Source organism: Trachurus japonicus, chromosome 20, assembly GCF_045865225.1.
Source record: "Trachurus japonicus isolate A0001 chromosome 20, Traja_1.0".
Lineage (NCBI taxonomy): Eukaryota > Metazoa > Chordata > Actinopteri > Carangiformes > Carangidae > Trachurus > Trachurus japonicus.
In genome coordinates, this window is record NC_140926.1 from 12,159,191 (window position 1) to 12,187,159 (window position 27,969).

The 27,969-nt window shown below is 40.3% G+C and overlaps 3 protein-coding genes across 6 annotated transcripts in view; all 3 read right to left on the reverse strand.

The window, feature by feature from the left end:
- Positions 1-6,111: 6,111 nt before the first annotated feature.
- LOC146966513 (uncharacterized) lies at positions 6,112-15,650 on the reverse strand. The gene is made up of 5 exons (XM_085763640.1): positions 15,308-15,650; positions 14,968-15,067; positions 14,175-14,334; positions 10,651-10,783; positions 6,112-8,448 (listed from the first exon to the last, which is right to left on the reverse strand). The coding sequence occupies exons 2-5, from the start codon at positions 14,985-14,987 to the stop codon at positions 8,228-8,230; spliced, it is 534 nt and encodes a 177-aa protein (XP_085619766.1). The 5' UTR covers positions 14,988-15,067; positions 15,308-15,650; the 3' UTR covers positions 6,112-8,227.
- Positions 15,651-17,163: 1,513 nt separating this feature from the next.
- Positions 17,164-18,924, reverse strand: timm21 (translocase of inner mitochondrial membrane 21). The gene is made up of 6 exons (XM_085762860.1): positions 18,305-18,924; positions 18,025-18,087; positions 17,846-17,943; positions 17,647-17,720; positions 17,368-17,473; positions 17,164-17,269 (listed from the first exon to the last, which is right to left on the reverse strand). The coding sequence occupies exons 1-6, from the start codon at positions 18,666-18,668 to the stop codon at positions 17,177-17,179; spliced, it is 798 nt and encodes a 265-aa protein (XP_085618986.1). The 5' UTR covers positions 18,669-18,924; the 3' UTR covers positions 17,164-17,176.
- Positions 18,925-20,274: 1,350 nt separating this feature from the next.
- Positions 20,275-27,969, reverse strand: part of neto1l (neuropilin (NRP) and tolloid (TLL)-like 1, like) — a 65,795-nt gene continuing 58,100 nt past the window's right edge. Inside the window, exons 10-12 of one of the 4 annotated variants that reach the window (XM_085762858.1) lie at positions 24,433-25,060; positions 23,481-23,555; positions 20,275-20,443 (exon numbers count right to left, since the gene is read on the reverse strand). In XM_085762858.1, coding sequence (XP_085618984.1) covers positions 23,495-23,555; positions 24,433-25,060 — 689 coding nt within the window. In that variant the 3' untranslated portion in view covers positions 20,275-20,443; positions 23,481-23,494. Of the gene's footprint in view, positions 20,444-21,295; positions 22,462-23,480; positions 23,556-24,432; positions 25,061-27,969 lie in introns of those variants that run through there. The other 3 variants (XM_085762857.1, XM_085762859.1, XM_085762856.1) reach the window with 3 other exon arrangements.

Consider the following 27,969-nt stretch of genomic DNA (forward strand, 5'->3'; position numbering starts at 1 on the left):
GACGGGGCGTTACACCAGTCGGTCCCTGATTGGCCAACGTGCTGTGTCAATGACAGCGGGCGACGCTGATTGGCTCGGCCTTCTGAGGGTTTCAGTCCAAACGCTTAGAATGGGGATGAGGCCAGACTCTCCCTCGGAATGAAATGAAATGCAGTTCCGGGAGAGGCGGGTTTACGAGGCTAATTCAGTCATTCAATGGTATACTAAAATCCATGTGAAAAAAATGCTTCTCACTGTTCTCAGGTCAAATATTTATATGCGATTAAAATGCAATTAATTGCGATTAATTAATTACAAAGCCTCTAATTAATTAGATTAAGTGTTTTAATTGAGTCCTGGCCCTATTACACAAGATAAACACACACACACGCACACACACACAGTTAACCTAATGTGGTTACAGCTCCTCCATATCAGTGCTTATAGAAAGATGATCATGTGTCTGTCTGATCAGCTCTGTCTTGACCTTAAGATCGTGGGTTTGATTCCCATGTTGACAGAGATGGCACAATCGGCAGTAGCCCCGTGGCCCATTCAAAATTTCCCGAGAGGAAATTTTCTAGTACATATTTAAACTCTGAGCGCTCTGAGCGCCGCGACAAATAAAGGAAACTCCGACAGCTTTTTTCCGAGCTCCATAGGATCTGAATGGAAAGTAGACGGTGGACACGGCCCCTTTGCATATATAAAGAGAATGTATTCTATGAAATGTCAGAAGAGGTATTTTTTTCACGGCACCCTTGACGCAGTCAGACGGCACCCCAGTGTGCCGCGGCACCCACTTTGAGAAAGACTGCTATAGGACAATCTAGATGGATCATTTTGCTCTTACATCCTACACAAATACAGAAGTAGTATCAGCTAAAAGCACTCTCTTGATATATTGTTATATATGACATTGAGATTGTTAATGCTGATCCTACATTCCCTAAGTAGTATTTTAGTGGAGCTCATTACACTGGTTGTTTTAGACCTTCCAAAGGGACACAAGATAAACCTGATGGGCCATGAGATGATTTGTGGGGAAGAAGAAAGGGACAAAGAAAATCAGAGTTCTGCTGCTCAAACCTGGATTCATTTCCCCCAAAAAATTATTTTCTGTCTTTGCCTTTTTTCTGTGTGAAACAATAGGGAGTTACCCCTTTGAACCTCAAAGAGTTATTCAAATGAAACAATGTGAGACATTCGGAGGAGAAACGTCTCCTCGGTGAAGCTGCTTTGCAACGTGACACTGAGCTCCAACCAGACACTAATTTTTTCTGGCAAAATTTTATTTCAGGCACAGTGAGACAGAGAGAAAGAGAAAGATGGATGAGTTGGGGAGAGAAAGAAAAGAGGGTGACATGAAGCAAATGACCAGGGGTCAAACTATGTTTTAACTGCCACAACTGAAATTGTTAAAATTCGTTTCTAAAATAGATTTTGCTTAAAAAAACAAACAAAAAGTGATGTGATTTCTACACAGTGCAACCACCGACAGAGGAAAGACTCAACTGAATGAAGACATCAGACTCCAGTGCTGACATAATGCACACACTCTGACAATATTTGAGCAGATGTTAAGATCTGGACACCTTGGGAGAGATGCATGGCAGGCAATCAGCCTCTCTGTACAGACCACAGTAGCCAATAAACATACAAATCGCTTTACTATTACACCCACAGACTATATTTCTGAAACAAATATGGTGTGAAAGTGGAGGCTGAATACCAGAGGACCAGCTGAAGAACTACCGCTTATCAACTCAGCTCAGTTTCCCCACATGTAATTATAACGGAAATGATCCATATCATTAAATTGTTTGCATATTCCAAACTGTAATTGCCTGGATATACGGCCAAATAAAAAATGAACCAAACAAATAAAGAACAGATGAAGATGGGGAGATGGAGAGGAATGCCATCAGTTAATAACCTGCTGAACTCATTATGGTCCCTTGTGTTTGTGTGTTTTGATGTTTGAACTGTCATTGCACAAGCGGTGCGGATGTGCAGCACGGATCTGAAGCGAGATAAAAAATTTAAAGAGTGTTGGTCAGACTGGTGATGGGTATCCTCCTCTGAAATGACTTTGAGGTGGGAAATCAATAGCAGAGGTATTTTTGACATCTTATCCGTCCTCACCCATGTCTGGAATGCGCTTTCTTGCCAAATTTAAAAAAGGTGTGGCTTTTTCCAATGGCCACTGCAACACATACCGAGCCTCCGAGTACTTGTCATCTGATACTGCACCTGAATGCAGGACGGTGAGGTGCGATACATCTCTGACAGACAACACACAGTAATTGAGCTATCTGTTCTGTCTCTGGAAAAAAAAAAAACGGCCTCCAAGACCTCAATAATCTTGAAAGAGGCTCGGTGAGTATCCTTGAGGAGAGTGTTTTGTGGTATATGCATTAAACAGCTGTTTATACCAAGATGTAATGATTAGTGAAGCGACTTAAATGATGGATCGTTGCCTGTATCCAAATATGCAAATATTTCCCCTGAAAACATCAATTACTCAAAGCAAAACCAGCGCCATGAATACAGCTGTGACAAACAGACACTGACGCAGGATACACGCTCGCATGAATACATGAATCAGTGAGAGAAGGCTGGAGTCTTTGTGGATTACTTTCATTTCAATATTTAAAGTGATTTTTGAATAACAGCTTCAAAAAACTAAATATTAGACTAAGCAAATGTGTACAAGGCTATTTTGATTACTAATTAAAATTTATTTTTCTAATATTCATACGAAGAGTGGATGAGAGTTTGACCAGTTGCCCCACAATGACAGTAGTTTTACTTTATTTTTTCTTTTGTTTCTTAATTTTTTTTGCCTTTCCTGGTAAATTTCCATTAATCAGGTGAAAGGCACAGCCAGTATTTTTCTTACCGCAAAAGCTCTATAATCAAGTGTATACACACAGTGAATTGTTCATGCTCAGCTAATTTGTATGCAGCTTAGTGAAGCAGTGGCTGAGAGGCTAAGATATGAAAAATGAATGTCCTTGAGTATCTGCGCTGCTATACATTCCACAAGAGGGCTGCACAATTGATCTTGATCGAGCCCAATTATTTTTTCCATCTAAAGTGTAAAAGTTTGGAGCAGAAGTCAATGCCATTTTCTGTCTCTAAGATATGTAATAAAAGACATCAATCTACACTGAGGCGATATCAACCGGCAGCAGCTTCTTTCTTTCTTTCTTTCTCTCGCCAGCTCAGCAACAGGTAGCAGGAGCCTTTTAAAACATATGGTCCTGCTCATCAGTGGTGCAACACTGCTCTCTAGTGGCTCAGTGGTGGAAAGAAAATAGGAAACTGCCTCAAAACGATACCCATAAGCCCATTTGTAGAGTTCAACAACTTTGCCACGTGATCATCCATCCTGTCTATAGTATCTGTGAAGAAATGTGGCCTCAGGCTACAACTGCACAGGTTCATCCAGAGCTCATATAAGGCCTGAGCAGTTTCACTTAAACCTATCACGTTACTCTATTTATAGTTGTGTATCATTCCACTGCAGCTCAGCAGTAAAACGCGGTGAGTAAACGAAAGAAAATACACAGTAAATGTGGATATGGTTTTGTTACTGCTCTGGGCAATTAGACATTTCTCTAATGAGATGGTTGATTGATTAATTAGGAAAAGAAAGAGGCAGAATTCTCTACAATGAAAGCAGTGATTGTTTGCTGGGAATTAGGTGTCTTGTGATCTATAATTGATTACACTGATGAGATGATGTCTAGGTTTGGACTTTGAAGGCAGATATTTTGCCCTCAGAATTTATACATTCATACATGGCAGATAATTAATTTTGTGATATATAATACGTTGTTCTACAGTTGGTTACACATTAAAAAAAAAAAAAAAAAAAGGTTAATTACAGAGAGTGTTTTGACACTCTGGATGTGAGATCATCTGTGTTGTAAGCGAGGTGGAGTCTGAGGCAGTAACATGACAGGCCAAGATATGAATAAGAATGACTGGAGATTTCTGGAAATCTGAGTCAATAAAGAACAGCCACAGCTTTGGACACATTGCAAAACAAACAAAAAAAACAGAATATGCAGCACTCCTGCAGGATCCTGCCTCTCCAGTAGATGACACACCGAGTCTGACTGTGGGTAACAAGCATCAACATGTAAAAGATAGAAGCAGTAAGAATACTTAAAGCAGAAGTAAGCGATCCGGTCGTTTTGGCTAATGCTGCGTTCCAGGCAGGCTTTTGAAACCGTAAATTACAGCTTCAAGTCACAACTTACGACTTTGTAGCGTTTCAGGCAACCCACTCGTGTTTTTCCGACCTGTTTTACCGGTGAAAGTCACTATAACGGCCACTCGTAACTTCTGACCCATGAACTTGTACCAGATCGAACTGGTATGACTTCACAGGTCGGAAAAACACGAGTTACGAGTTTCCTTGAACGCACCATAACAGTCCTCGTCCCTACGTCGCCACATTCACAGCGTCCCTTGGCTGCACACACAGCCCTGCATGCCGTTCTCTCTCCTCATTGGATAAAAACTGTAGGATACGATAAATGTTTTCTCCTCGGCTCAGAGCAGAGCAGAGTGACTGACAGACCCGTGTTTCGGTCCAAACACTCTATGTAAGTGATTGCTGTCGGAAGATATAACTATTTAAGACTTATATTAACACAAATATATCACTTACTTCTGCTTTAAAAATGTGCTGCTTTCGAAGGAGATGAAGATGGCATTTTCTAGAGGCTTCCTAGTGCCCATATGGAGCAGTGAGGGTGTGAAACAACATAATCTATCACATCTGAATTACCGAAACAAGACGTTACTGATCTATTGAATAGAAATGGCTCATTGAACACCAAGATGTTCGTCAATGGCCCCTCTGCCACCAGTCAGAGGACAGGTTGAGAGATTCAGCCGATTGTTGGCACTGAACGCCACGGTTGTCACTGCATGTTCCCTCTACACCGTCTTCCTTTTTTGACAACTTTTCTCTGGAACAGCAAACATCTTTTCAAGGCAGATGGAATTTGCCTCAATGAGTTGGGAGTAAAACTGTTTATCTCCAACCTATTTTACTTCCTGCGTCGCCCATCCACTCTCTCTGCCAAGGACGGGGGAGACAAGATGCATCAAAACAGCGATAAGACGCAACGCAGCGTGCCAGAAACCTTGACGGAGAGCCACCTCAGCCCCCACCTGAACTCAGTTTAAAACATGAGGGACATCGGAGCCAAGAGAGACAGTCTGTACCCCACACGCAAACAGCCATCTGTGAGGATTTGTTTTTTCTATCTCCTGTACCACATCCAGTTCTTGGCAAAAAAAGAAAAGAAAAGAAAAAAGGTAGAAAGAAGAAAACTTGATGAAAATGTAGCAGTGGTGATATTGATGGAGCTGGCATGGCTGCCCCAGTTTTGTTTAACATAAAGGGGGTGGGAAAAACATGTCATTCATTTCTGCCTAGTTTACTCCACTTTCCCTCTTCCCTGATTTATAGTGACTCCTGAAAGAATAAAAACGCAGTCCAGCTCAGATCTTTTTAGGAAGCAGTCAACTGTTCGTCCCTCGGGTCAGAATTTAACAGGGTGAAACTGCTTTTAGATACAAAGCTGCACACAAAGTCCTGGTGATCTCCAACGCATCCCAACTCCAGCCCCTATCACTTTTAAATAAAAATGCAACTTTTTCCAAAGCCATTGATTGATGAGTTTCTATCTACAGTCATTTAAAAAATAATATACAATATAACTGCACTAGCTAACTAACTTACTTTGACTTAAGTTGCATTTATTTCATTTTGTTGATTTAAATTTCGTTCTCTGTACTAATTTTTACTACATTGTTTTTGAATGTCATTTCCTTTACAATTTTCATCTGTTTGTCAAGTGCCACATCAAAAAAAAAGCTGCTTTGCGATCAGTCGTGCATGCTGTTTACAGGAACCAGTTAAAAGCTACAACAAAACATGAGGTATTTGGTTATTTTGACACACTTTATGATTTGACCAATGCACTCAAATATGCATTTTAAAGGGGTGGTCTCTATGATTTTACACATCGAGTTCATCCAGTTGAACGATAAATGTGAAATATACAACTTTATACCCAAGCCACAGTAAGAAAATAACACTTTCAATATTATGAACAACAGTTTAATACAGGAAACATATTTCCTCCAAATCAGACAAAAAAAACAACAAAATACTTCCTCTTCAGTCACAAAGCTACTCACTGGAGAGATCTGATGAGTCACCCACCACGGGAATGAACATGAAGTGAACAAACAGGACGTACGTTACTGTTGAGAAGCCTGTGACACTAAAGTTTAGTTTGTCAATCGTCATCGTGCTGCTGCTGCTGCATTTGAGGCTAAATTCATATTTGTACGTTGCAGCTTCTCTGTCGCATCCTTCAGATTGTAAAACCACAGGAGATGTTTGTGGGAGACATCACAGACAGATGCTCCACGATTTGTCATCACAATACAAAATGATTATCATTGTAACACATTACATTTGACATTTCAAATTCTGATTCTCCACAAAGACCTTTTTATACTTGGACCAAGAAAAAATGCATTTATACAGCATTAATCGTTTTTCCCCTTTCTCTCTCCAAATTATTTTTTCTTTTTATCAGAAACTGTACACAGGTTATATTTTTGCTGACACAAACATGGAGGTTGATTACCTGGGTTTATCATCTTAGAGTGTTATTTCCAAGTTATCAACAACAAAAAAAAAAAAATGCTGTGACACAAAAAGCAAAATGCACAGTAATAACCTTTCCAAAAGCAATACTATAACAGAAAATACACAAAGATGGCTGACTTCCACCAGCCTGTGGCAGGTTAACATGAACATTACAAGGAACAGAAATTGTTTATAAAAATAAAAAAAGACAACAACTTTTGGTTAGTCTTCATTCTGCAACAATTATCATTACTGAATGGACACGAATGGTGATGATGATGATCCAGCATGTTCATGTTTGGAGCCTTAGCTCACAGCTGTGGCACTATTTTTTCAGGATTGTACCACTTAATTTAAACATTTTTCACCTTATTCCACAGCTCAGTGTTAAAAGTGAATAACATCACATCTGATTATCTTACAGTTGGGTTCAACTACTTAAAATGTAGTTGAGTTGCAATGCGTTTTAGGGTTAAATTTGGGTTTAAGTTACATCTGAAGATAGTTCATCAAATTCCAGAAAGACACAGACATAAGATGAACATCGATACCGTTTGCACAGAAACTTGCGACCAAGCATGTGGAGCAGAAACAGCAGTAACGGTGATTACCAACAGAGAACGATCTCTTGTCGTCTGCTGTGGTGTGTTCATTTATTTCATCCACCCTTTTTCTGCTCGTCCTCACTCACTTCCATTCACAGATGCGATAGGCACTTGAGTTGCCTGATGTCCCCATATAATCACCATGATATATTAAACAAGAGCAGTAATGCTAATGAGGTCGTCATTTAAGACAATTAGTGCATTCATTTCTAAAACAGATCTCCACATGACAAACTGCAAGAGAGACAAGAACACACTTTGAAGGCATTAACAATTAATCTAACATACACATGTACATCCCAAAAAGACCCAATATCTACCAATTAGACACTACAAATTTCTCATTATGGCCTGTTACTGAACTACTGTGTTGTATGTCTATAGATAGACACAAAAAGATGAAATTATGTCCCACATATTTATCACAGTAGCAGGAACTAAGAACAAGCATCTGCTCATTTCCCCAATCATACTTCTTCAATGAGTAATCTGTGAAAGGAAGTGGCCTCAGACTTACAGATGAAGGCAAACTTTACATAAAAATAAGAAAAAAAAAACTGAACACACTCTTGAGTCTCCATCTCTCTCTGCTTATCTGTATCTCACAGATTCCCTTTGAGCTTAGAGGTCAAGGGAATAATCCTCATTGTAGCCGGGAGGCAGGTTCTGCGGTCGTGACTGAGGCACACAGGCTTGCTGATGTCATCTGTTATTGCCAAACTCATCAGATGACCATCACTACTTTTTTTTTTAAACAATACAAAGTAGAAAAAATATCTTGGTTCTAAAAACCACCACACACACGACTCATGCGCACACGCACACGCACACGCACACGCTCGCATTCAAATAAAACATCTGCTCTCACATGATGAGAGTTAGGCTGGCAACGATCACTGAGGTTGAATGTAGGAAGGCAGTGCATGGAAAAAGGCAAACTGGCATCAGGGACTGATTAAGTGGACCTGCTCTCTGACTGGGACTCACTGTGGCTCACGGGGCCGTCTGGTTGACTGACTTGTGTGGGGGGAGTCGGCGTGTAAGGGGGCGGGGCTTCGTTTACGCAAGTCGAGTCTCCGCCCTCGGAAATGACAGGCGCGTGACGGGAGGGACGGGGAGCGTCGGCCTCGTCGCCGTGAGCACACTCGCTGTAGGGAGGAGGCTTCAGATCGTCCTCTGAAAGGAGAGAGCAAGTCAGGACAACCAGTCAATCAGCTGTCAAGAAATATATATTCAAGCACAAGGACAAAAACAGCTGCGCGGCCAAACCGAGATCGCAATCTGGATCAGGCCTCTGTACAATCTCATTTTTATGTGACAACGATTCTGCTGTGTTTGCACTCGCGGCATCCACTGCATCAAAAAGACTCTCCCTGATTCTCCTTTCTGCGGCAAATGACAGGTGACAAATTGTGTGCTAGAAGGAAGGACAACACATTGATCTGAATAAGTCTCTGTAATGAGAAAGATAAAGCTTGACCAAAGATGGCGAGGAGGAGCTCAGCAAACATCCATTGCAAGGTCTGACATAAATAACTGATCCCAGAGCAGTGGAATCACCTGAAATGACCCTGTAGGATGTTTTTTTTATTTTTTATTTTTAAAAACATCAGTTGCCACACTTTTTGATCTGGAGATTTGATAAAGACAGCATGCACAAGTGTGTCAGCACAGACGGGATGATAAAGGTTGAAACTCACATGCATTAGCAGAAAATACATCTACTGCCCCCTCAACCCCCACCCCCCACCTCAGGATGAGAAAAAATAAAAATGTGAGAGCGAAAATGCGTCTGCAACATGATGTAATACAATTAGTGGTGAACCCATTTCCACCCTCTTGAGACCACATCCTGCTGTCAGACGAGCACTTCACATCAAATGAGACGTGGCTTACAAAAGAGAACACCGAAACTTAAGTAGTCATCTGACATGTGAAAAGACACACAAAGTTAGAAGCATAATGGAAAAACAACGACAAGCTTTATCCTACTTTAAACATTACTGTTGAGAAGCGGGGAGACCATCAGAGTGGTGGTGAGGGAAATAAATAAAAATGTAAAAATAGAAATGGATTGGGGAAGGCGTGGGGGGGAGCGCAGAGAGAATTAATTGAGCAAGAGGGCAAGATGTGACAGCTCCCAAGGCATCAGCTGCGTGTTGGGGACGCGAGTGCCCCTTAATGGAAACAAGTTAATGATAATAGTAATAAATGTATTTATACAACAGCACATTTCAAACACAAAGATTACAAGGTGCTTTGAAACACAAATCAAACGCAATGAAAGTCAAAAGCAAGGCAGGGATAAGTCACAGCAGCAGGGTAAACAACATGAGGTCAAATAGAGGGAGCAGCCATGCACACTAAACACACACACAGACACACTGACATGCAAACACAATAAAAGCAACAGCAGAGCGATATGGAGATGATAAAAAGTCAACATCACACAAAAGCAAGTCTATCAAAATGAGTTTTAAGAAATGATTTAGAAGAAGTCGCCTCAAGTTACGTTTGCAGTTTCCTCCATTTGTCCACTGACCACGGAAATGAGTTAACTCTGACTGACTCACTGACTGATACATGAGGCGTTGTTATAGAAAAAAAACTTTGGAAGTACTGTATTCATTATAAGTTACTGACGCACACAGACAACGTACTCTTTGTGCGTGTATCAAAATTTCAAACAGAAACGCTCCTTTACACGTGATGCGTTCTCCAGAGTCGTGCTTTAAACTCCATCTGGAGTTAGTTTCCTGGTTGTAGCAATGACCCCCATGATCAGTTCTGCTCATAAATCTCCGGTCTTGCCCTCATGGTACTGATTCTGATGGAGTCCTGACATAGCTGGGTAATGAGGTAGCTGGAGTTTGCAGACATATGTAGGTAGCTGGATTAATAAAGCGCACTCTGATCCACATTTGACCTCTGTGTGGTTAACGGGGAAGGAAGGAGTAGCAGCAGTTGAGCGCAGAGCCTGAAGTGACCAACATGATGTGGCTAAAGCAGCAGCAGATAAACCACAGAGGGAGAGCAAGAACCGTGATTGGCGAGAAGCCGGTCTACATTATTCAGACAGTGTGAGTATAACATGAGGCAAATTAAAAAAGACAAAAAAAGTCTCACTTATCATTGACCTCAACGCTCAACTATTATTTGAAACCCACGGTGTCTGCGTTTATAATTACAAAATAATGTGGCCAAAAATTCAGAGTTAAAGGAAGTTATGTAACAAAAGAGGAAAAAATAACAATGAAGAAGTCTCCCTCGGCCCGATGAATGAGGAAGCAGCAAGTGCACGATTAAATATTCTGTGTACTGTAGTGTTTAGCTGTGTGTGTGTGTGTGTGTGTGTGTGTGTGTGTGTGTGTGTGTTACCTCCAGAGACTGCCTCATATGGCGGTGGCATGTCCAGGTGGGAGAAGGACGCGGCCGGTGGCAGGGCTGTGGAGGGCTCTTCTATCGACAGGTCGTCCTGAACGCCATACCAACTAGGCCACACAGATGTTTGCTGTGGAAACAGAGAAATGTAGAGTTACTCATGAGTACGCAAGTATACACAATACACAATGCTTGTCTTTCATGTTGAAATTTAAGCTTAGTTCTAGCTTAGTCATCTTTTTACAGAAGGTTAAGAAATCTGTCACGTTAAAGCAAACTAACTCTGTTACTACACATTTGAGACATTATCAGGGTAATACTGCACTGCAGGTAGTAGGGCTGTGTCTGTATCAAAAAGCCAAACAAGTACGAGCAGCGCAGTCTCTCCAGAACTAAACCCTGGAGCGGGTTTAGTTTGAAGAATTGGACGGAAAGTCAGAGCAAAGAAACCTGCAAGTGCAACACACTCGTGGGAACCTCTACAACAGTGCTGGGATGAACTCTGAAAAGCTAACAGTGTGTGAGTCAACACTGCTGGCACTGCTGGGATACTAACTGGGCTGGTTTGACTGCACACACACTTCAGGAAAGGACGGTGCTGCTGCTGGTTGAATTTATGTATGTGCTCCTCCAGTGTGCGTCCCTCTGAAACGCTCTGCTCCAGGCCAACACTGACACACACAAATCTAACCATGATGACGTACAAACGTCAACAGTAGGACGATATTCTTAGAGAACAAAGAGACGGCGTCTGTCTTCCACCTCTTTTCTGTGTGCAACAAGTTTTCCAAGAATCGGCTAACCCAAACCTGATATGAATGCATTGTTTATACAAAATGCAGGAGTGTGACGGCTGCCAGCTGATAACATAAATAAGCAGTGGTTGTATTTATGATGTTAGCCTACACTGTTACTATCGTTTTTCCAACTTAAATTTTCTTCTGAACAAAAGCGTCAAGAGTCTGACAACAGCTGACGAGGAGAGCGAGTGGCTACTTGTCAGTTTTAGGGCTGAGCTCGAATTACAAGTCACGTTTGTTTTATCTCCACAATCTCCTCTGGAGATGATCTCAATCCTTTCTACCCTTGTTATCCGACTAATTGCAACGGTAACAGGAAGAAGGCCCATGCAGATCGAGCAGGGAGTCCAGCGATGATAGACTGATGACCTTGGAGATTGATGTCTTAATTAGTTCAAAACTGCCATCCTGTTGTTGTGGGTGTGATAGAGAGAGATGGGGAAAGATGCAGCGCACAGACAGACCATGCAGAGTTCAAGGTGATTAGCACACAATTAACCTAAAATAGTTCATAAAGTAACAAGGTAGTGAGCGCTCTGCGGCCTGGTACCAGTCTGGAGGATTTGTATTGGAAATCACCACATTAAAAGAAATTAAAATTCATCTAGGAAATAAACAAGAAGCCAAAACTAATTAAGCCAAGGTCTTATAATTTGTAAACTATCAATCTCTCCCATCTTTCTCTGTGCAGACAACATGCATCTATTTAGCCCATAGCTCTTCTGGGTTCATTTTGTTTCTTCAAGTAGCCATGAGTAAAACTGTCCAAGAGGCTTAGGGAGTGATACTACATCAAGACTTTCCCCTACTGTGTTTGATTCATTTAAGCCCAGGACTCGAGATGTCTTGGCGTCTCTCCAGAAAACTTTCAGTTGCCGGGTTATGGATGACCGTGGGGCCTCCCTGCTGCACATTCCATTAAAATCTAAACAGGGAACATTATACAGCTGAGATGTCAGAGGGAACAAGGCAAGAGGGGGAAAGGAAGAGGAACAGTAAGAAAGCAGAAGAGGAGAAGAGAGAAAACTGCATGGGAGGAAGTGGGAGCTGACCGAACGGTAGCAGGACAAGGTGAACTCAGGTCCTGGTGGAAACCGAAGAGGAGAAAAACGTCTCAGACACAAAAATAGAAGCTCAAATGCAAAAAGGAAGTGGAAGGGGTCACTGAGCAGACACTGGACATGTAACCACTAACTAATATATGCATATCTCTGACACCACAAAGTCTCAGGCTGCACTGGACATTCTCCAGAATAAAACACTTTAGATAACACACAGGATGTCGCAACTGGTCCGGGGAAACCCAAGGTCAAAAACCACGGCATTTCTTAACTTTCAACTGCATCGTTTATTTTTGTAGCATTTCCTGTTGCATAAATATTCCAAACGTAGCTAAAAAATATCATTGTATGTTCCTCTTGAATGTATCAACCACGATTAAAAGTGGGTGAAAAGGAGGTGCGCAGTCAAGATCATGATGAAATGGCTACGCTGATGCAGAAAGCCATGCAAATGAATCTGATTTTGGAAGCGTGTGTTGTTATCATTGTCATTCATGCAACGTTTTGTAAAAACTACAAAGAAGTGGGCGAATGTTCAAAGAGCATTTCTGTGCAGGTTCTGAATCGTGGAGATTGCTTCCAGGTGTTTTAGGGAGGCAGTAAAGTAGGCAGGTCCTGGAGGAAGCACGAACAGGATGACTGTCTACACCTGTGGCGTAGCCCAAAGAAAAAGCATTATTATTCTAGATATATCTCTGCGAACACCCGGGGGTGGCAATAAAACAGAAACCTGCATTTTACAGCCAATTTCAAAATATATATGGATAGCACAAATTCCAGCAAAATGGAGAAAGTTGCAAACCAAACAGAAACACAACTATGAAGTTCATTTCAGTGCCAGCCGAAACAAACTACATTACATAAACTGTTCACAATGTCAAGCTAATTAAATATTGGAGGAGACTATGCTTGTTGTTCTGTGGCTTATGATTTACATGGGACAAGAGATAGTAACAAAACTAATTCAGTTCAAGAAATGCAGCATCAAACATAGCATGTAGCACAGAAAATATCTGTGTCTGACATTTTGGACGTTGGGGAATAAATAATATAAGACGACCTCTGGAGGGACACACACTGCTGTCTGTAAATCAGTCTCCTCCTGTCTTTCTGTCTGTATCTTTGCCGATCATATTTGCACAAAAACCTCACATGCAGGGTTAAAATTTGACAAACTTCCACTCACACACTCACAGTTTCTGTCTAACCGAGGAGCTGTCAAACCTGTGACCTGCCCTTCCAGGCCTCGAACGTCAACATGGTCGAACAAATTTCACAGAAGTTTGTCAATGTACAAGTGCATGCAAAAGCAGATGCATGCACCAATTAAAGGCAACCCCACAAAGTGAGTATGTGACTGAAACTGACACGTAGCCCGTCTTGTCATTTCAGTGAAAGTGACAAACTGAAAACCACATGTCCTCTCATGAGCGCAAACAACTCCTCTGCAGAAATGTAACACGGCCATGGCCTTATTTGACTTTCTCTAGCTCACTCTTCTTGTGTGGTGTGTTGTACTCAACTCTCTCAGCTCTTTGATACCAAGAAAAAAAAGAGACACAAACCACAATAGAGATATGTGCTAAAGGGGCAGAGCCATGTCAGCTAGATAGTGAGTTTGAAAATAATACTTTGCTGTGGTCACATGATGTGTACTTACACTCTGTCTCTCACACATCTGATGAAGGTATGCCCTTCCTCCAACAATGACTATCTGAGCATTGCGAGGGTTGCTCAGGTATGCTGCCAGTTGCCTCTGTCTGGATCGGTACCAGCACACATAGAAGAATATCTTGATGATGATGAATATGATGACAACTCTGTAGCGGGGAGAAGAAAGGCATAAAGAATGGGGAGTATGAGAGGAGTGGACTATGCATTTCAGCTATGCTTCTATTATTAAGGAGGATATGTACAATGCATGCAAAAGTTTGGACACCCCTAGTCAAAATTTATGTTAATGTGAACAGTTAGGCTAGTGGAAGATTAAATGATCTGTGGAAGGCATACATTTACACATGAAACACACTTTTGCAATACTTTAAGCAATATCAGTGTATAATTTTTGTTTTCTACAATTTTGGAGTAAGCTAAACAAAACAGCAGCCTGCAAAACAATGAGAAACCCAGGGGACTTGAGCTCTCAGATAACTTTGACCAAGGTATCAGACAAGCTATTCATTATTTACACACTGTGATAGTTTCCAAAGTGCTACTAGGTACTAACCGTGAAGGGTGCCCAAACCTTTTCTGTAATTTTGAAAATGTAAAAGAGGAAATGAAATGAAATGAAAAGGTTAAGTGTAATCTGTAACTTTATGCCTTTTGGAGATCATATCATCTTCTGCTTACCTATCTGTTCACACATTAACAGAAATTTTGACCAGGGGTAAGGGTTAACCCAAACTTTTGCATCATGCCACTGTAACTATAAATACATGAATTATACTTACATGTACCAGTACAGCTCCATTTTTTGTGAGATGTCACTGAGCAGATGTTCTCATATCTGAGGGGGTATTTTAGCTGGTCCCTCCAAAAACACAACTTGCCCTGAAAACAGTAACAATTATCAGTACTTATTTATTTTATATTTATATTATATTAAATTCTTTGTTTCACATTACATTTGTAAATCCAGAGGCATCATGTATCTAACCATCAGAGCTACGACCGAGTCAAATGTACTTGCACTTATACACAATAACTTAAAACAGATGGTAACCGACGTCCTGATCGTTTAACTTAGCTACAAAATAAAATAAACACATTAACAGGATTTTGTGAACTTACGTCGTAGCAGCTCCTTGACTTTACCAGTTAGGTGACAAGATGAGCCGCTTCCCGTGTCATTTCTGGGGGTTGTGATGCTAAAGCTACTTTAGCTGCTAAGCTAACGTGTAGCAGCAGGCCACAACGACAACAACAACAGCCGTTACTCTGTTTTACCCACGCGGGGAATAAAAAAACAACAACCGCTGTCGACCTGTTTTTATAAACATACCCTCTTGTTTTTGGTTTTATCTTCACACTCACTTTGAAAGAGCTGCTCGTAAAACTCCAACACGGAAGAAACAACTAAACTTCAGTAAATTAGCTAGCGTTTACTGAGTTAGCACATCCCTGACTGCGCTCATCACGACGGCGGCGGCGGCGGCTGCTGCTGCCTTCGGTCGGTTTCAGTCTCACAGAGGTGGGCGGCGTTCACGGGACGGGTTGCTTTCGCTGCTTCCCGGAGAGCGGCCACTCCCACACCAGGGTCGATACATTTAATCTGATGGTTTGGTTTCATGAATTAGCTACATCCAGAAATGACGCTTTGACTTCCGACCGTTGACAACAACTGTATGGTAGTTTATGCCTTCACGGAACAACGGAAATTAGAAAACCGACAACATCACGTTGGTTCATGATGTTTTAAGTCAGAGAATAAAACATTTCAGCAAACAATACGATTCAGGTTTCGATTAGAAATAGTGATTAAGTTACCTTCCTTTATGAATATCTATCAGTTAAAAAAAACAATCTCCGACTTATTACTTGAGCGTTTTAAACTGTGGTGTAGCATAGACTGCAGTATTTCCGAGGGTCTCCAAAGGCAGCATAGCTTTTGTCAGACAAAGGGCTATTAATGGGACCAAATATGTACATAAAATGTCAGTGTTTGTACACGATTAATATCAATACACGAAAAGTCAGAATAAAAACTATTTTTTTCAGAGTGATCCAGGTGATCATTGTTTAAAATCAGATTCTTAGTAAATAATCAACTCAAAAGTACTTTATTATTCCGTTAGGAACTTCGTTCGTCTTCCTCCTGGTACTACTATTACTACTATAAAAACAACTGCAAAAAAAGATAAGAATGAATGAGGGTTAATAAAATAACACAAAAGGTCGTATGAGGTTGCTGCCTCTGTTGAGTCTTTGCTTCCATCTAGTGGCCATTGTTTTGTATTGCAAACGACTGTTTCAGAAAATAAAACCAAATGCAGAATTTTGCATTAAATAAATACTAAATTAAATATGCAAATTTTAATAAAGTAAATCTAGGAAAATATATAGAGAAAGGGCATGTGACTGAGATCATGTCTGAGCAGAGTAAAAGGGATTCTCAATTACTTTTTGGCTGAATAGAGTGGCCTGGCCTATAGTATGCAAGGCTATTTTTGTGCATATAAAACCAAAAATACCACCAATGTGCAAATCCAACTAAACATACCATACAAGAAGGATAAATTATAGTGACATACGTACATCATTTTAATTCAACTCTGTCAAAAAACATAATTTTGTTGTATGTGACCAACATTTTATTACAATTTAAAAGCATCTTGTATTACACATTGCTACAAGAGTCATCAAAAAATAAAAATCTGAAACCAAACAACAAAATATTTGTAGTGGATCTGTACATTTTTAGAAAACAGAAACACTTACAGGGTCATTTATCTGTGAAGAGACTTTGATTTGCAAAGCTCTTCACCAAATGCTGACCAATGTCATAGCAAAGTCTAAATCAAGGGTGTCCATTTAAATCAGGTACATTGTTTATGTTTGACATAACAACTTTTAATCACAAATTTGTCAGATGACTCAAACCTGACTCTTAGAAGCACATTTTTCACATTTTTTCATCCTTCCTTCCATCCATCATTTCTACTACCGGTTATCCTCCACAATAATGGTCCGTCTTGGGTAGGTGTCGATGTCCACAAATATGTAACGAAACTCATACTTTCCAGTTTCATTATTCTGTAAAACAAAAGGAAGTTATTTGTTTTTGTACCTAGTGCCACCTTTGTTCTGGTATTTTAAGTTGTCTTTAAACAAAGAATTAGAAAAATACAAACCTCTTTTGATTCTGAGTGTACGGTTCCTTTGAGACCTGGTTCTGAGCCTTCGATGTAAAACTTGAGTCTCATATGCTTCAGTCCGTCCTTCAGATACTCCACGTGACTAAGTAACAAACACACACACACAAATAATACATTAATACCAGCACCACACAGATGTTTACCAAGTGACTTATTTTAGGTTCAGCTCCCTTCCTCATATTTTCAGTCAGGGATTATTGGACACTAATGTTCAATTTATATACATTTGCTATTTCAGAGTAATTTAATTCGTACCTGACTTGCTGCCTCCTTCCTCGGCGGGTGGTCTCACCGTAACATTTGATTGGCTCTCCAAATGCACCAATCACCTACATTTTCAACAACACCAAGTATGACACAAGACATATGAAGCTGTATTTGTCCTGGTAAATCTACACAATCTGTGCAGCAATATACAGTGATGATGCTGTTTGCCCTCGGCAGTCATTCTTACCTCTGGGTGTGACTTCACTTTGTCGAAGGCTTTCCCATAGACTTTATTTGGACTGGAGGAAGAAAACAGCTCCTGAAAGACCACATACAACAGCCCACCTGACACACAAACACAGGTCAAAACATTTACAATCTGATTTGATTTGACATGACATGAGAATCTGCTTGATTATCTATCACCTGTCACTCCAAGTCCAATGAGTACAACTATCAAGTAGGTGAAGTCTCTGCCAGCGTCCTTCACTGCAAAACACCATTGGATTAGTGATTTAATTTCCTATCATTTTATATTGTAACATAGCTATTACATATGAGATCTGGCATTCTTCCTCTGGCCATTGAGGTTGGTCGATTCAAAAATATCCCTAAGGATAACAGAATATGTGAAATGTGAAGAATGATGAAGTTTCTTTGGCAGAGCTGTAACTCCAGAGAGGACAGGACAGTGTGTCTTGCTTACCTTTCTGAGCAGCTGATGGCTTTGGACTTCCCCCCTGATACCTGGACACTGACTGGTCTCTGTCCCCGGGGCTGCTCTTGTTTCTGGCTGAGACGGTGAGACAGACCCCTCTCCGTGTCTGTGCCCCGCTGAAGCAGCTCAGCGCCGCCGGCGGCAGGACACACGCAGGAGGAACCCGGGCTGTCCTGAGGCTGAGGAGGGTCCCACTCCCTGTGGACACGGAGGACACTGTCCTGTGCGTGTGGACGAGCAGACTAAACGTGTGCGTGTGTTTGTAGTGTGTGTGCGCGGTGTAGTTTGTCGTTGTTGTCGCTGCCTGTTGCACATGTCGGTGCAGGGCTTGGAGTATCCGTGTGTAAATCATGGCTGTGTCCTCTGTTGGGTTGTTAGCTTCAACTCCTGTCACCAGCCACCGCAGCCGCTTAGCAGCTTAGTTTATCTGTTGGCACGAAGACAGACAACACGGATAAAGCCGAGTCAAAGACCTACCGCGGACAGTGAGGACATAGATGCATAATTTTCAACGTTAACTACTAAACTGCAGCAGCTTATCAAGCTACATGCAGGACTGACTGTCAAACTAATATGTATCCCTGAGTCGCATTCTTATGTCGTCACTCATCCAAAGGCTTCATGGGAGATTGAGTTTTGTTGATTTACACAAAAAACACCATAGTACGTTCACAAAAAGAATATAGGCTAGTAGCTTCTTTTTACAGTCTATGGCTAGTAGTTTATTGATGTTTGCTAAAAGCTTGTAAAAGCTAATTTTAAACAAAATAAAGACACAATACGTTTAGATCTAAGAGTATTTTTGATTTTTTTTTCAAAAAATATTCCAATATTCACATTTTATCTATTGTTAGGCTATTGTCACAACATCCATTAGAGCAGCTTTAAGTAGGATGTATGGATTTGTACATTTTATGTATTTTGTAACTTTATCAGATATGTTTGAGTATAAAGTTAGTCTAAATCTATGAAGGACAAAAAGTGATATGAAGTAGCCTATAAAAAGACAAATAAACACAGAAATAGCATTTTTAGCTAGTTATTTTTTGCATTTATTTAGGCATTTTATTATTTATTTCCGTATTCATTTATGCCTCAAGGTCTTCACACATGGTTTGGACTTCTGGTGAGAAAATACAAAATCTATTATCTTGTTTCTATTGGCCTGAAAACAGTCACATTCACATGAACTAGGCCTACCTCAAATTGTACCATATAGTCTAATTGTAGTCTAAAAGTGTTGTGTGTATTGTTGAATAACTGAAATTAGTTTGAAAAAGAAATGAGTGAGTGTTAGTCCTAAACAGATCAGAATAGGAAATTAGACACAAGTAGCAAAATCACAATAAAATCAGTAAACATTAGTTTATTGAAAACATTGTGTCCAGCATTTTCTTTATGTGATATCAAATAAATGTTCAAATGGGTTTAAAAAATACCACAGTGCAATGAAACAAGGGAAACAACATATAAATAAGTCATGTTCAGATATCAGTAAAAGTGGGAATAAAGAAAAGTTAGTTGAAGAGTCATGTTTGAAGTTTCACATCACTTTATTTCATACATCCTGTTCGTTTTTCTTCTCAACAGGGCTCTCGGTAATTCTTATATATAAAAACAACCTGATACTCTACTATAAAGACATGACATAAAAAATAAGAAATATAATGTAAATTCAGCAGCTGAAATGTGCAATTTCATATTTTGATGGTTACATGAAAATGTTTAAAAAAGAAAACCTGATTCTGTTTTTTTTGTGTGTTTTTTTTTCTCTCAATGAACAACTTTACATTAAAGGTACTCTATTTCTCAATAAAACAAACTTTCAGTCCCGTATCTGAAATGATCAGTGTTCCAATGGCTCCTCAATTTCCAGCCAGTCGTGGAGCACCAGAAGGGAAAACGCACCTCTGCGGTCCAAAGCAAAGAAGAAAAACTTGATGCTTACATCACAAACCTTTTATTTTTTTTTATTCTTTGTATTTTTTTTTCTCATCACAACACTCTACATTGGTAAAGTTGCTCTGGGCAACAGTTCACTCAAGATGCACAAGGGAGAGAAACCTTAGCTCCAAATGCTGTCAAACTTGGCAAGATGCAGAGGAATGCTGCATCTGTCTGATGTATCTGCAGAGAAATGAAAACACTATTACTTGAAGTCTCTTCTGGGCCCTACACTTTTCATCTGCTGCCGGGCCGCGTGTGATCAAATTGCTTCAGACTTACTTAATTACTGAGGTGTCTTCCTCCATCTATATACTGGCAGATGATTTGTGACTTAGTGTGTGTGTGTTGAACGAGTAAAAAACACAGAATCAGAGATAGAGGAGTGAATGTGTGCATGTCTGAATTTCTGTCGGCACAGATGTGAAACGAAGAGACAACACGCAGGGCAACAATGTTCACATAGAAAAGAAAAAATATATATTTTATTCAGTATCTGCAGGAACACAAGTTTGTGTATGACAGGATCTGAATGAAAGTAAAAGAAAGTGAAAAGTATGGATGTAAAGAATACATAATTCATAGATATATATAATACTAAATAATGTATACATAATGGAAAAAATACTCACTGATACATGACAGAGCTGATGAAAAATGTGCATTATGGAAGACTGTGTGCGTTGTATGACTTTATGTTATGGTGCTCAGCTCTGATCTACTTTTATAACTTTCCACTTAAGATTTTTTTCTCAACTTATTCCTACAGAACCAGTCTGCAAACACTGAGTGTTAATGGAGTATTAATATGGTGCTGATTCTTCTTACTTATGTACTTAGATCAAATTACACTTTTTTTTGTCCTGTTTGGTGAAATAAATCTTTTCAGTTTGGTTTTGGTTTCTTCTTCTGGCAAGAATCAGCCACAACAAATAGACAGACATCTAAAAACATGACTTTGAGAAAGATGTGGATGAAATGTGCTGACGGTCTGAGGACGCGCTAAATAGAGAAACTACTGACCAAAAGACAATAAAACAAAGAAAAAAAGTGAAGCTTTATTGTTATTTATTTTTTTACAAAGCATCAATAAAATCAGCCCTGAAAGATAAATTTGAGTAACTGTAAAAACTGTCATCCTTTCAATTTGCCCTTGTAGAAAAGTCTGTTTTTAATACAAAGATATGAAGCTCTTACAGTAGAAGAGGGTTAGAAGACAAACAGACTTGAAGTAAATATGTTTGCCAAAAACAAACATCAACAAAAAACAAACACACAAATCAACAAAACAACAACGACAACAAGAGAGAAACAAAAAGAATACTCCTTGCCGAAATAAAGCTGCTAGTCAAAAAGTTAGTCAACATATTTCAAAGGGAGTTTGACTTCAAATGAAAATGGTGATATTAATTTGCATATTTCTCTTTATCTAATGATTTAGCTAAGCAACTGCATGCAATGCAATTAATGAATTTAAGGATGCTTTTTTTTAAATCGCTTCTTATGACAATATGACTAATGTATTAGTGGAGGGGGCCTTTTGTACTTTAACGTTAGTATGTTAATGTTTCAATGGATATAAAGGAAGCATGCACAAGCCATACAACTGGACCTCGAGTGGTTATTCAGATTAAACGGCTTCTGGTTATTCCAACAGTATTACATTTTTACTAGGTTAGTAATTAATTGAGTTTAATTCCAATTTTCACTAATAAAGTAAATTTCCCAACTTTGACAAACTGCAAGCATCTACATTGTGCCATTGAAATCATAATATGTATGCCACTAATTTGAAAAACACATGCTACAAAATGAACTCGAAGATGTTGGAATCACATTAATTTTGTTATCAGCGAGGAATCTATGATAATGACAGGTAAGTTTTCTGACTAACGTTCAAAATTGAAATTTCAATAATCAATAATCATGTTCATTTTAAAGGTCCATATCTTTCCATTGAGACAAAAAAAAAATCTGGACTGACTACAGTACGTAGAGCACAAAGCTGACCGAATTTTCCTCTCAACAGCACTGCAGCTGTCCACTGTGTTCGTCTTTGCACATGAACACATATTCAGTATCCTTTCGTCATTGTGTCCCTTCATCATCAGCATCATGCTGGTGTAAATCTCCGCTCCGCTTTTTCATATGTCAGTGACGCCCGTTCGTACTGATCCAGGATTTCACTATTCTCAAGAAGTCTACATGATGGAGACAATGCAACATAATGTAGAACATAAGCAGACACACACACACACACACACATACACACAACAGGACAGCACATTTTTCACACCAAAAGACACAACAATGGGTAACACTTCATGTGACTGCTCCATTATATGCTGGCACGAAGCTGCAAGCAGGACCTTATATAGCTCTCCACTGATTATCTTTGTATTTAATTAAGTTCCAAAATGAAGAATTGGAAGAAAAAAAAGGTTTCTTATTAGTTCTTTGCATTTTTGAGTTTATGCAACTAATTTGTAATATTAATATCCTAAATTGTGCTTTACAACAACCTCATGAAAGCATAGTTGTGGAGCATGCACATGAAATGTTACACACAGGCATAAATACTATGCTTCACCATTAACCAAACACAAAATCAAATACTACAAGAAGTGACATCAATCATGCAGAACTACAGAGGAATTCTGTATGTGTGTGGTCAGTAAAGATCTGTGAATTACAAAGAGCTTAATAAAGTATTTAAATAATCTCAGTGTGCTTTGTTTAATGTGTGCAAAAAAATCCCACTGATGTTATTTAATGAAAAATATCTGGGACTGTGTTTGCTTTTAAATCTGTGCTTTGACTTTTACATTGTTGATATAAATTATTTGCTGTGGGCCTTGTGGGAGAAAAAGAGGTTAGACATATAAACTGATAACAGCTTCAACTAAAAAGTCCATGCTAATGAATATTTATGATCAAATGTATGTCCTCAGGAAAAGAGGACATACAGTAAACTTGAGCATCACAAAGACTTCAAACAAACTCACTATAGGAGGACAAGATGGCTGCAAGCAAGAAAACCATCTTGGTGAAAATGAACAATTAAAAAAACATAAAAAAGAAACAACAACAAACAAAATAGAAACTTGTGCAAAAATCACAGAAAGGAGGAAAAAAGAACTCACATAAAAATATATACTGACTGGGCAAATGATGACTACACAACATATATAGATGTTGATTGTTGGATAGGGGTTCTTACCTTGAGATTGTCTCTTAGACCCTAGTTGTGTTGTACTCTGATTCATGTTTGCTCAAAGAGCCAATGAGGCAGAACCTGAAATGTCACGGCTCTTTCATTTAATATCAAATTCCTTTTGCATAGAGAGGTCAGAATGCATACTGTGCTACATAACAGCAACAAACTTCATTAGTGCTTTGCTAGTCTCTGGGATCCTTGCATGCAGACTTGTAGAAAACTAATAGTCAGTCAAGAACACTCTGGAAAGAGCACATAGAAAGTGCATGCAGGAGAAAGTATTTTGTATTCTGATACCTTCACATATATTTTTTTCTTTTTTTGGAAACATATACAGTTACTTTTCAAGCAAGGTGCAAGTACACATTAAAATATATATATTTTTTCAAATATAGAAAATCCTGTTCATGCCAAAATATTAAGCTATATAGAATATAAGTCATAAATATTTTCAGTATCACACTTAGGAATACAACTGCATATTTATGATACCAGGCACCAGGTTAAGCCCTTGGGTTAACAGTCAAAACTGGTCTGATTATAGAATTAACTAAAAAAAATATGAGGTCTGACTTTTTAAGATTTATGACAAACCTCAAAGTAGGCTACAGTAGTGTTTATAGATGCAGGTATGTGAGGGAAGCTAGCAGCTACAGTAGCTTGACATGTTCAAGGATGAGCATGCAGGAGGGGGCAAATTTATCTGTTGTAATTTAGCCCTTTGTGGAAAAATTGAAAAGGTTTTTAATGATAGAAAGGGAACAAAGAACAAGGATCAATGCAAAAAAAGAAGCTTATCATAACCTTAAAAAAGTAATGAGGGGAAGAGGAAGAACAAAGCTAAAATAAGAGGAAAACTTAAATAAATGTAATTATCCCACACACATTTCAAACATCCCCATGGTTAACTCTAGGGTTGTTGTTCTTCCCTCATCAGAAATCTATAGATACTGACCGCTGTACTGCCTTTTCGTGGCGTGAAAGCCGGTGGCTGGTGGTGGGAACTTCTTCCAGGTCGTCGTCCAGGTCGCATCCATTGTCCGCTGCCTCTTGCGAATAGCTGTGCTTCATGACCAAGATGCTCCTGCGGTTTCCTGTGGCCGGCAGCAAGGGCCGCACTGCCATCGGCGGCTGCGGAAGGTCTGTGAGCAGCGTGGCGGGCCCCCCGTCCCGAGCGCTCAGGTTTCCGCGGCTTCCTCGTCCGCTGAGGGACAGCTGGGATATGTGGGCGGAGCCGGGATTGGAGACGGACCCGCAGTGGTGGTCGTGGACGCAGCGCGAGGAGGCACGGCGGAGGGCGTGGTAGTTCTCGAAGTCTTCCGCCAGGTCCACCAAGTCCGCCGTGGCCGCCGCGGCCGTGGTGGCGCTCCGTAACGTGCACAGCTCGTAGTGAGGCGGCTCGAAAACCTCCTGGAACATGGTGGGGTCAAAGTCCTCGCGCCGCAGGATGTACTTTTTACGTGGCTGCTTGATCTGGACGATGACAGAGACGATGAGGAGGATGAGGACGATGCAGCACGTGACACCGATTATGGTCCCGTTGGTGTTGTTCAGGTTGTCGAGGATGTTGGCTTTCCTTTTCTCTGTACAAAGCAGAACAGAGAGAGAGAGAGTTTTCATAAGAAAATGACCTGAGTCTTTATAAGATACGAAGATAATTATCACTATCACAAAACAAATTACATCTGAGAGTGTGATTTTAACTGTGATTGCCAATGCCAACCGTTTCCTAGTTAATTGAGCATTAGTAACCATAGGTGCAGCAGACCTGTCCAGCTCTGAGTCAGTCATTCAGTCTGTGATGCTTCTTCCACTGTGAAGAAGCGTTTCCTCATCAGAGTCTAAGGGTGTATTCAGACCTGTGGCTCGTTTGCTTTGTTCCATTTCAAAGGCTAAAACGATACAATTGTTGTTCTTGCTGACTCTCAGTTGTTGTTCAGCAATTGTTTTTCTTTTGTGTTCACACGGTAACAGTCCCAAGCGGCTCAAAGTTGTAAACAAATGCCATGTGTTCTCTCATCGGTCAGAAATCTTACCCAGAAGGATGGGATAGAGTTCTCAAAGGGCATGAAAATAAAACCCGACATGACCCCAACTGTGGTTGAAGCCCAGACCTAAACTGATCTGAGTCATATATATAATGAAAAGTAAGCCAACCCGAGTCATCCTATTTATTTTCGGCCAAAACCCGGCTCGAACCAGCGTACCGTTTGGGCCGGCCTGGCTCGTTGAGAGCCATGGGACATCATCAGCAGGTTGCATGTTGTGTCGGTTGCTGAGTCGATTACGTTCTCACTGCAAAGAACCACTCCAGGACTTGAATGGAAGCGAAACGAGACCACCCCTTCTGAGCAATCTTGGCCCGCTTGTTTTATCCCACATCCAAGTACCATTGCTGTTTTCACATATGCCCAAACAAACAGAGGTTTTTTGGGGGGGTTAACCGCTCCCTGTTTGGGAACAACTGCTCCAAACGAGCCACCCTAAGATAATATTACCTACTTTATTCCCTGCTCAACTGGATTTTGTTTACACTCCAGAAGGTCCAGTCAATCTGTCTCTATCTAGTCTCTCTTCCCCAAGATAGTGTTCCGTTCACCAGTCACATGATCGATTCCTCATCCTAAAAGTCTTTTCTCTTGTTACTGTCAAGTGAACCAACCATTAGGTTCATTAGGTAACTTTTATGAAAACAAATTCCCTCTGGCTCCTTCTTAAACCCACAAACCTCATTAGCCAGACCAAAAACAACCAATCAGAGCCATGACCTCGGTCATTAAACACTGATGCTTTGGTGGCCAACCCCAAGTGTCTAAGCATCTCCTGCACCTTTAAAGAATCTGACCTCTGTTTTTCTAGCCAAGTATGGATCAAACAGGGTTATGTTAAATCTGACCTCACAATTTACCTAATCATACTTCGACTATAGGACAAATACTTGGACTACTTGGCTCTAAACTACAGTACAGGTCCTGTGCTCTCCCTTTTGTTCCATATCTTCTACATAATGTAATCACCAAGTGCAGGTTCAGGAATATTTTACAGATTTCTTGTTTTATTTTAAGTCAGGTCCACTTAAAAAATTAAAATGTCATGTAGAGACTGGGCATTCAACCAACTCAACATTAGTTTAATTAACTGCCATTGATATTATAATTCCAGCCAGTAAAATCAGCTGTCACTGGCTAGAAACGAGAATTGTAGTCTTCTGTCGTAAAAGGACAAATTAATTATAACATTGCTCATACTGTATTACTAATATTTCTATTGAACAGTAGCATAATCTGCAATTATCATTATTGTAAACTGCATAAGAAGACACTTGACAGGCACGGCAACTGAAACTGAAGGGGTGGGACTTGTAAATGTAGGGAAGGTGTCCTTAGCAACAGCTCACAGACTGAGACCAACCACAGCTCACACGGAAAGATATCTCTGCACAAATGGTTCTTATGATGTACAAGGTTAAGGCCGCGACCTTCATGAGGTATCAAACAGAACAAAAGGTCATATTGAGTCTCAGCTAGAGTCTATTTATCAGCGGAGAAACCACGGAGGGTAGCGCGGACCAACGGTGTGGAGAGAGGCAATCTGCGGGGAGATCTGTGACATTTAAATGCTGGATGAACTTGTAGCACAGCACGCTGAGCTTCAATGACAGTCGATGGTTACATTCTGAGATGTAAAGGAGAAGGGAATAAAACTTGACATTTTACCACTAATGAGGACAAATGTGGGCTCTGTGGTGGACCTACGCGGTACTAGAGCGGAGAGTAAGCAGAACAGGCCGAGGAACAAGGCCTCCACTTGCTGAGATCTGCACATTTTCAAACACGGCTCAGACCGCAGGGTGGAAAGGTATCTCGGTCTGAGTGAAGAATTGGCTGTAAAGGATTTATTTAATTGATTCAATTTGTCATTGCCTCTGTTTAAAGCTTCAGAGAGTTACAGTACAACAGAAAACACTTTTCCGTCTGATTTGAAGAGCTGTGGTTGAGTGGAGCCGGAGGTTTAGTGTAAAAGCTTAACTAGGTTAGAGAGAGAGAGAGTGTGTGAGTGTGTGTGGAAACAGTGTACATTAATGATCATCAGACACACATTGCTCCTATTGATGTAAGAGGGCCCAGGGGAGCTACAGTGTTGATCTACCCTATGTACTTGGATTACAGTGATGGGTCAGAAAAAGGTCGAGGGACAGAAGACTAATTAATCGGCAATATAACGCAGAGGAAAAAGTAGCTTATCCCAAGAGTCTTAACACATCACAGATAATTACTGGAAAAGCGTCATATGAAGATGCTGCATCGAGGAAATCTCAAGTCAGAGGTGTGTATAAATTATGAAGCTGCCAGTACTGTAGCAAAACACCGGGGATCGATGTATAGATCCAGTGGCTTTAAATTCTGAATGGGGAAGAAGAAATTGATGGGATCACAAGTACGCAAGAGTGCACAGGACCTTGTCTGCCTCGAGGCAGAGAAACAAAGGTAAG